This window comes from Esox lucius, chromosome 3, assembly GCF_011004845.1.
Source record: "Esox lucius isolate fEsoLuc1 chromosome 3, fEsoLuc1.pri, whole genome shotgun sequence".
Lineage (NCBI taxonomy): Eukaryota > Metazoa > Chordata > Actinopteri > Esociformes > Esocidae > Esox > Esox lucius.
Genome location: NC_047571.1, coordinates 5924518 through 5934876, shown reverse-complemented (window position 1 = coordinate 5934876; position 10359 = coordinate 5924518). Strand labels below are relative to the sequence as shown.

Sequence of the window (10359 nt, the reverse complement as noted above, 5' to 3'; positions counted from 1 at the left end):
CTGACTGTGTCTGGCAATAATAGAGCTCATACGGTCTTACAGAGCTTTATCGCCACTGTTGAGCAGTATGGGCTGCCAACAAGGGTACGGTCTGATAAAGGGGGGGAGAATGCAGATGTAGCAGAATTCATGATCAGAAGCAGAGGTACCAACAGGAATTCACACATCACAGGCAGAAGTGTCCACAATCAGCGGTTTATAAATATAGGCTACTAGGCTCACACAACTAACTTACCAGTTGAATGTACTTTAGCATATGTCACATAAATTAACAATTAGCAATTCTATCCTAAACACAGAATAGAGATTATGTGGAGAGATGTTTATGAACATGCCCTGGACCTCTTATATCACATCTTCACTTAATTGGAAGATCAGGGAACACTGAATCCAGACAATCAAGTCCATCTTTTTGTTCTGCACTGGATCTTCCTTCCACTGGTTCAGCAAAGCCTCGACTCTTTCCGAGATGCTTGGAACTTTCATGGTCTTAGAACTGAAAGGAATCAGTCCCCACAGCAACTCTGGAGAAGTTACAGAGAGCAAGGCCCAGAGGAGGATCCTCCTGAGGTTAACAATTAACTTTAAACACTTTTTAAAATTGTTTCCCCACAGGAATTATGAGAGAAAATATTGCGATAAATGTTGTACTTTAAATGAAACATTTATTATAGACTATTGTCTCTTTAAAATCTCCTGAGCTTTCAAAGATCAACCTGTGAGTTGTAGTTTCTACAGTGCATATTATGCACAGCTGTATTATTTTACAAAACTGAATTTCATTTCTCACCGACTTGGTGACCAAAAATAGCAATCTTGTGTAATGACATGTCAAACTAGTTTTAAGTACAAGATTGATTATGCTGGTCATCCATTCAGGTACCTGAAGAGTATGGGATCGACTGGAACGGACCTCACAGCCTTCGTGGAGGCACTGTGTCAGTCCCCGAGGTTCAGCTGGCCCGTGAGCTCTCAGATGAAGAGGTTGCAATTTTGCCAGCTCCAGGAGTTTCTGTTACTGATGCACTTAGACTAAAGGTGCTGGTCATAAAATTTGAATATCATCAAAAAGTTGATTTCTTTCAGTAATTCCATTCAAAAAGTGAAACTTGTATATTGTATTCATTCATTACACACAGGCTGATATATTTCAAATGTTTATTTCTTTTAATTGTGATGACTATGACTGACAACTAATGAAAAACCCAAATTCAGTATCTCCAAAAATTTGAGACCAATACAAAAAATGATTTTTAGAAATGTTTGCCAACTGAAAAGTATGAACATAAAAAGTATGATCATGTACAGCACTCAATACTTAGTTGGGGCTCCTTTTGCCTGAATTACTGCAGCAATGCGGCGTGGCATGGAGTCGATCAGTCTGTGGCACTGCTCAGGTGTTATGAGAGCCCAGGTTGCTCTGATAGTGGCCTTCAGCTCTTCTGCATTGTTGGGTCTGGCATATCGCATCTTCCTCTTCACAATACCCCATAGATTTTCTATAGGGTTAAGGTCAGGTGAGTTTGCTGGCCAATTAAGAATAGGGATACCATGGTCCTTAAACCAGGTACTGGTAGCTTTGACACTGTGCAGGTGCCAAGTCCTGTTGGAAAATGAAATCTGCATCTCCATAACGTTGGTCAGCAGCAGGAAGCACGAAGTGCTCTAAAACTTCCTGGTAGACGGCTGCATTGACCTTGGAAACACAGTGGACCAACACCAGCAGATGACATGGCACCCCAAACCATCTGACTGTGGACACTTTACAGTGGACTTCAAGCAACGTGGATTCTGTGCCTCTCCTCTCTTCCTCCTGACTCTGGGACCTTGATTTCCAAAGGAAATGCAACATTTACTTTCATCAGAGAACATAACTCAACAGCAGTCCAGTCCTTTTTGTCTATAGCCTAGGCGAGACGCTTCTGACACTGTGTCTTGTTCAAGAGTGGCTTGACACAAGGAATGCGACAGCTGAAACCCATGTCTTGCATGCGTCTGTGCGTGGTGGTTCTTGAAGCACTGACTCCAGCTGCAGTCCACTCTTTGTGGATCTCCCCCACATTTTTTAATGATTGTTTCTCAATCCTCTCCAGGGTGCGGTTATCCCTATTGCTTGTACACTTTTTTCTACCACATCTTTTCCTTCCCTTTGCCTCTCTATTACAGTTTCTCTCGCTTGCTAAGACATTTCTTGAAAGCTGCTCTCCTTTCCTCTAAACTGTGAATTCAAACCCAATTTTCAAGCTACATTCACAAAACCTCAGACTCTTCATGCAAAACCAAACTTTCACCTCAAAACAGTCCAATCTGTGCTCAAAACTGAACTATGTTGTCAAATCGTGCCCTGAGTCAATCAAAATTAAAACCACTACTGAACAGTCACTAAACACTACGTAGAAAAATAGAAAACACAATGCTCAGGACATGAAGCTGGAGAAATAAATGTTTATTGTTCACTGTAGGCTGCATGTTGCAAAACAAAAAAAACCTGTGCATTTAGCACTTGTACAAAAGACAAAACAGTGTTAATGTTTTCAAAGACACAGATCTTGTGTCAATTCATCTGAACAGTATATGCATTGACATCTGTCTGAAAAAGCTTAAACAAGCCCAAATCCAGTACTTTTTATGGCAGAGAAGAGTGCTTTCTCGAAGTCCATGTAGATTTTGAAATGAGCTGGCAGCTTTAGTGTTTCAAAGCATGTGGAGGACGTAGGAAGGGTTCCCCCAGAAATCTCCACACTCAGTTCAGGAGGAAGCATCTCCCAGCCAACCCAGAATGTCAGCAGCTGGGCCAGGGTACCTGATGAAGCTAAAAGTCATAAAATGGATTAAAGACATTTAGTTCAACTTTAATTGATCATATCTATCCATGAGACACAGAAGCATTTGTAAAGAGAGCAAATAAGGTGTTTATACCTGTTTCAATGAACATCCTTAGAAAGCCAGTGATGCGGCAGGTGATTTTTTCTAGGAGCATCTTAAAGAAAACAAAAATTGTAATTATTTTAAAAGGAGAACTTATTTTGGTGAAGGAATATTCAGATCACATTCTTGGAAAATGGAAAAATAACCAGCTCAGTCATTCAAAATACACGTAAATTCATCCAGTTAAGTCACAAATATAACTAAATTACTGACTTATCTGGGGTGTGAACTGCATTTTAGCCTTTTTGGGGAAAAGAAGTGGGACAACATCTGGCCTAGATGTCAGCAGGGGCCACACCATCACATCTTTCAGTCCCTTTCTCAACTGTTTAATTTGGCGCATGGTCCTCCCAATGACCTGAGACAAACCGACCCATTTTACAGCCCAAATCCTTAACTCAAATTTGACAAAAGTTGGCACAGTAGGGAAAATGTTAATAAAAGCACAATAAAGTGCTTCAAAAAATCCATTAAAACTCTAGTACTTAAACTCTCGTGTTAACATAACAAGCCAGGGTTCACAACACATACTATAACTTCAACAAGTACAGAAATTAATTCTGTCACTTAACCAGCAGGAACTCACTGCATGGAGTAGAAGTTTGTTATGTAGCCATCTCCAATTTGATTTGGTGACTGCCGGAAGATCCCAAGACATGGAAAGATCTGAAACTGTGTCCTTCTGTTCCAGTGTAAGTTCTTCATGTTCAAGCTAGAATTAAGACCAAACAAGTTATTATATCTGCCCAAGCAATATTTTTGAAAGCTTTTTATGTTACATACCAGTTCTATGATGCTCTTGATGTGCAGATCAGGACAGTCTTCTGTAACAACAGTTGCCATTTCAGGGTCCCCATTGAACTGTACATGAATTACAGCAGGACTTAATCCTGTGATATGGGGACCGTCAAAGGTGTGGGCCAACATCCTTCCTGCAACCCGGAAGAGGTTGCTTTCAATAAGTGCCTCTGATGCTGCTGGAACAAGATGGTCAGGTTCACCCTCAAATAGCAGTGTTCGGCCCATTCCTCCTGTAAATTACCAAGAGAGAAGGGGATAAAGTCACAACAATTAACCTCTTAAATACATAAAAAAAAAATACTTCATATTAACCTTGATAATAGTAAGAGACTTACCAAGATCTAGACTGAATCCAAACTGGAGTTTGGATATGATTGTTGTCATTAAGTACCGCATCACTCCCTCTCCGATAGCAACATCACCTGAAATAAAATACTGATAATAACACAGTGGAAAAACAGTGGCGGACTAATACAGGTAACTGGATTAGGTAACATTAAACAAGCAAGGGAGAAAAATAGTCAAAATTGTATTGGCTGTAATTCTAGAATCGCATCCTTAATATTGATTCTTCCAGATACAATGAAGTGGACATGCCCATTCTTTCTGCTGTTTATAGAATAAGAGAAGTTGCCGTTCCCTGTTCTCTTCAGAGTCCCTTACATCCATCTTCATTCTAAGTGGTTTCCAGTTGCATGTTCCCTTAGCAGATTCTCTTTGAAAACTTTGGCAGCTTGAGTGGGTTCTTTAATATGCTTCCATTCTAAACAAACAACAATAAAGTTATCTATTCCAGAGAGACATGTGAGCTGGCATGTTACCTGCAGATACATATATCCTCTCGCTCTGCAGAACAGGAGGAAAATTCTGTTCATATCACTGACAAAACGTGAGACCCAACATCTTCCGAATCTATCACAACGCTGAGTTTACAAAAAAACAACATTCTGAACAAAAACTAAATAGAAAAAAAATAGAAAAAAAGTTGCATGTTATTAATTGTCTGTAACTATATTATCTTATTTAATTATATCTTACAGGTGTTACCTTTCTATTGACTTTTCAGTTACACACAGTCTTATAGCAACGCTACTGTGATGACACAAACCACTGTCTGTTTCATTGCGATCCAACTCCTTGTTTACAATCACTGCTGATACTACTGCACTCTCAGCTGATGTTTCAGGCCTCACTGGAACACTGTCACTGACTAGGGCTTTGGCCTCCCTCGTTCTCTTTCTGATTCCTGCATGGGTGTCCTTGAAGTTAACACAATTTAAATGATGGTCATACTCTCTTATTTGTGTGCACAACACTCGAAGAGAGACATATTCCAAAAGAAAATGAATATGCTACCCTTGCATTGCTTTAGGAAGTACATACCCATTGCAGCTCAATCTGTGCAGCTTCATCTCTGAAAAGGGAACTTCCTTCTGACAAATGATGCAGGGGATGACTGGACCAGAGGCAGGACGTGAGCTCTCCTAACAACAACAAATGGCTTTTAATTAATGATTAAAAGTCACCAGTAATCTTTGTTTTGATTTAAACTAGGTCTCTGTAAATTAATGTACACAATCTAAGGGTAGATCCTGTTGAAGTGGACGTATGTAGATTGTAGCCTGTCCAATCATCGTTGATGGATCTTTCAGATAGGCAAGAGTGTATCCAGTGCTGGGACACTGAAGCAATGCAAGATTTCGACTGCGAGTAGATCCTACAAGTTTTAGAAATTCAAAGCCTCCCCCTTGTTGGAGCTTCGGGAAACACTTCCATCAGTTTATTTGTTATAACCATGGGATTGTGGTCATTCCCTGGAGAAAAAAACTAAACAAAATTATAACTCACCTCACCTAAAACTAAGCAAATAAGCCTGAGATAACTATTATTCACACTATGAAAATCAATTAAGTTTGAATCACTATAAAAAGAAATGCTGAGTAGAACTGAAAATAATTTCAACAAGCCACAGACAGTACAAACTTTTTTTTGAACAGTACGCTTGGAATTTTATCCGCCTTGTGGTCAGCCAAACAACAGACAGTGTGTGTGTAGCTTCTTCAGCTAACTTGGACTTGTGCTGGTCGTCTTGTCATATTCCTTCTGGCTCCAATGTTATATGGCGCAAAGAGCCTTGCTACCTCCGCTGCAACACAGAAAAACGTCACAGCTCAATGATCACCAGTCAGCTAAAACAGCCTCTACTTCTATCTTGGGATGCTCAAGCCAGCTAACACTATTTAGTCGATTAGCGAACTAGTTTTAAGCTCCCACCATTAGCAATGAACGTGTCACGCACGAAGCATCATGAGCCTATACCGCATACAAATACATTTTCGAGTCGATCTAATTTAACCCACACTTGTGTCCCGAATCATTCATTAGTAGCACACCTGGCTAACATGAAAATTCTTAGCTTACCTTGGACAGATGTATGTGATTGAGCGGCAGGTGTCTGCTGTGGCTGAGGCACCAGAGCCGCCAGAGCCCTGCTCAGAGCTTCCTCAATCAAATTCGCTGCTTCTCTCAGCAGCTCCCGGCAACTTTTAGAAATGTTGTCCTGCACCTCGCATGGCGTCTCAACATTGGGGCTAGCAGGACCGAGTCTTCTCCTTGATTTTTAGCCATTGCAATGAAAGTTCTGTTTAACAGAGTATCTAAACCAACATAGAGGTGAATAGCGCCACCCAGTGTATTGGAATGTGTTCATTAGCTCTGCATCAATCCATTATCTGGAATTGATATGTCTTGGCTTGATGCACAGGGTGATGGGTCAGTTTGACAGTTTTAAGTAATTCATGAAGCACTGCAACGCAGGACCATGAAATGTGAATGTAAATAGTGAAATAATTATCAATAAAATGAATTGGTATTTGAATTAATGACACATTTAATAAGACATTTATGTATTTAATTCAAATTTTAATTAATTAATGACACATTTAAGTAATTATTTAATGGTGTATTTATTTATTTAATTGTGGCACTTTTAGTCCTCCATAACCCCAAAAATTTAGTTTTTTACCATTTACAGACATCCACAATATTCAGCAACTTTTATTGATGATTTTGCTGAACTACTCTCTGTTATATCAGTTGATTATAACTTGTTTATTTAACATCCATATAGATAATAGTACAGACAATAATTCCAAATAACTTTTTGCACTACTTGACACTTTAGATCTCACTCAACATGTGAAAGAGCGTACACACACTCAAGGCCACATTCTAGATCTGGTTATCTCTAAAGGTCTTGATATTTCCTCTGTCTTGGTTAAAGACGTGGCCCTGTCTGATCATTTCTGTGTCTTTTTTGATTCACTTATCACCCTGAATGTTCCAGTAAACTCTGTTTCTGTTAAGAAAAGGTACATTAATGAAAGGACAAATGCTCAGTTTATTGAAGCCATAGCTATCTCTCCAACAATAAGTGCTGAGTCAGTTGATGTACTCCTGGATAATTTTAATGCCATAATATTGAATGTTATGGATCGTGTTGCACCGGTAAAGGTAAAGAAAACTATGAGCAAACAGACAACACCATGGACAACCACCATGATGGTAAGCAGCCTGAAAAGAGAATGTAGGAAAGCGGAACATAAGTGGTGGAAAACTAAACTTCAAATTCACTATGACATCTGTAAACAAAGCCTTGGTAGCTTCAACAATGAGTTACGCAGGGCCAGACAGCAACATTTATCGGGAATGATCAACAAAAATATCAACAATACCGGCACTCTATTAGTCATGGTCGACAAGGTTACAAACCCAATAAAGCAGATAGCATCAGAACTCATGCCCACTATGAAATGTAATGAATTTGACGGAACATCAGAACTACACAGTCTAATAAGGACACTGTACCGTCACCATGACCACCAAGACATAACTTATTATGTCGCATTTTAATACAATTGATGAAAAATCCCTAGAAGAAACAGCTTCCACTTGCTGTCTTGACACACTCCCATCAGACTTTAAAAAAATAAAGTTACTCTATAACAATGGACCTACAGCAAATGGTTAATAGCTCTCCGCAATCAAGTATTTTTCCAAAGTTTTAAAAACAGCTGCCATTAAGAACACTGGATGTATCTATAATGAACAATTATAGACCTGTACCAAATCTCCCTTTTATAGCCAAGATCATTGAGAAGGTCCTCTTCGGATCTTTTTGGTCCAAGATTTTTGCTTGTTCCAATTACTGTCTGTTCAGTAAATACAGGTGGGCTGAATCTTAAGGCAGAATCCACATCAGCTGCACAACCAGGTGGACAAAGACAGGAGTGACCAGGTGGCCCATCATCACTGTCTGGATCTGCAACACAACCAGGTGGACTTTGAGCAGGGACAACTAGGAGACATCAGGCCAGGTAATCCTAAAACACAGTCCAAGGACTTTGGTTATCTTAAGATTTAACAGGACAACACACTAATTAGCTGTGGCATTCCTCCAAAAGGATACATCAGAATTTAGACTGACCCTTGTCCCCCGGCACAAACACTTGCAGCATAAAAACTAAAGACTGAGACGGGGGTGTTGGAGACACATATGTGGTATGCAGTACCCAAGTAATATTATGGACTATTTAAATACACAGATGCACATTTGGTATTAGTAGAAGGATAAGTGGCATATGTCTTAGCCCGGTAGTGTTCTCAGCAGTCATGATGTTGTCCATCAGAATCTGCAGTTAACCTGGAAAGAGTTTGAGACAGGTGAGTGACAACAAAACCCAAAGGGGTGTTTAAACCTGTTAGCCACTCGTCACCCTCCTTCATCCGTATCAGGTGGTAGGCGTTCCTTAGATCCAGCTTGGTAAAGATAGTAGACCCCTGTAGAGAATCGAAGGCGGAGTTCATCAATGGTAGAGGATATTTGTTTTTGACGGTGATGTCATTGAGACCTCGGAAATCTATACACGTGTAATTCTCTCTCAGCCGGTGTTTATCAGAGCGCTGGGAGTACCAACCCAAAGCCATCTACACCTCACTCCACTGTACTCCAGCCGGAACCCATGCAACTCGGCCAGTCTCACCTTACCGAGGTTGAAAGGAGGAGGCGCATGGAAAATACACCCGGTCTTCCACACCTCCCAGCTCAAGCCTATCTGTCTCAGCTCCCTTCTGCCTCCGCCTCCTCGGCCTCCGCCTCCTCGCATCATTGACGGGGGTCCGGTCTACACTGTCCGCCGCCTTTTGGAGTCCCGACGGAGGGGCCGGGGGGTCCAGTTCCTCGTCGACTGGGAGGGTTAAGGGCCTGAAGAGAGGTGCTGGATTCCCCGCGGTCATATCCTGGACGCCTCTACAGGCGACGTCCCGACGCCCCTGGTGGTCCGCCCGGTGGCGTCCCTCGAGGGGGGGGCCCTGTCAGGACTCAGCCCTCCTGAGCTCTTTGTCTGTCATTACATCTCCCCGAGTACCAGTCTCCTTGTTCCCGGCATTCCACGAAGGCACCCGTAATCACCACTGATCCTGAGCACCTGCACCAGTCTACACACCTGGGGGGCTGATTGCCACTCTCCCTATAAATAGGAGAGTTCTGCATTCAGTCCCTGTCGGATTATTGTACAGCCACCCCCTTGTTCCAAGACCCATCCTGTACCTCCCTCCCAACCACCTTTCTGCCTTCTCGTTATCGACCTTCGCCTGGACTGACTCCCCGCTCTGTTGACCGAACCCTGCCTGACCTTCTGACCATTCTTGCCTCCCGCACTTCGTACCACTGCTACCCACTATCCACCCTTCAACAATACATTCATACCCACCTACGTAATTCTTACTTATCTCCACTATTATCTCAGACTACTACGATAAACATCATCATTGTCCTTTTACCCCGGTGTCTGTATCTGCTTCTGGATCTTACCTCTGTCCTGAGTCCCGGGAGTCGTGAGACTTGATTAAAGGGAGAGACATGTTCCACCATGTTACCTGAAGAATTTTAACTAGCAAATGACTAAAAGCCAGCCTACTCTCCAGTTTTCCTAAATTACTGGGTGTTGTGAGCGGAGATTATGTTTTGTTAACATCTTTCAGTCCCAGTACCTTTGTAATGGGCCTTGTCTGTCCTTTGGTAGTCTGCAACATCAGAGCTCAGAAAAAAACAGACTGAAACATTAAAGAGAAACAGAGCAATTAAGATAAATGAATGAAACGTTTTGATAAATAGGTGAGATTTTTTTATAGCCTGTTATTTTACCAGGTATGTTGCCTGAGAAAAAAAATATTAATCAACCTGGAAAATAGTTACAGGAGAAGGAGACAAGATCAACCAATTGGAAGCTGGGGATGGTTAGGTAGCCATGCTGTCATGAGATTACATTGTGCCCTCACACCTGTAAACCCCCCTACTCTTAGTGACATGGGACCTATGGAGACCACAAACAGTCTGGACAACCATTTAACATCCAATCCAAATCACAGCACCCTGTGCAAGACACTTAAGCAACATGTAGTCTCCCATCCCAGGACCGACCAGGCCCGACCTTGTAGTCTCCCATCCCAGGACCGACCAGGCCCGACCCAGTATTCTACCATACCAGGACCGACCAGGCCCAACCTTGTAGTCTCTTATCCCAGAACAGAACAGGCCCGACCTTGTAGTCTCCCATCCCAGATCCGACC

General features: G+C 41.8%; 1 protein-coding gene across 3 annotated transcripts; it reads right to left on the bottom strand.

Annotated features, from left to right (window-relative positions):
- Positions 1 to 2559: 2559 nt before the first annotated feature.
- Positions 2560 to 6344, bottom strand: LOC109615179. 3 transcript variants are annotated; one of them, XM_034291070.1, is made up of 9 exons: positions 6151 to 6344; positions 5713 to 5875; positions 5113 to 5213; positions 4065 to 4151; positions 3712 to 3959; positions 3515 to 3640; positions 3142 to 3286; positions 2920 to 2980; positions 2738 to 2812 (listed from the first exon to the last, which is right to left on the bottom strand). In XM_034291070.1, the coding sequence occupies exons 3-8, from the start codon at positions 5114 to 5116 to the stop codon at positions 2925 to 2927; spliced, it is 666 nt and encodes a 221-aa protein (XP_034146961.1). In that variant the 5' UTR covers positions 5117 to 5213; positions 5713 to 5875; positions 6151 to 6344; the 3' UTR covers positions 2738 to 2812; positions 2920 to 2924. The 3 variants fall into 3 exon arrangements, with proteins under 3 accessions (XP_019899389.2, XP_034146957.1, XP_034146961.1); XM_020043830.2 differs by lacking the exon at positions 3142 to 3286 and having other exon boundaries at positions 2560 to 2812; XM_034291066.1 differs by lacking the exons at positions 3142 to 3286; positions 6151 to 6344 and having other exon boundaries at positions 2560 to 2812; positions 5713 to 5926.
- Between the last annotated feature and the right edge of the window lie 4015 nt (positions 6345 to 10359).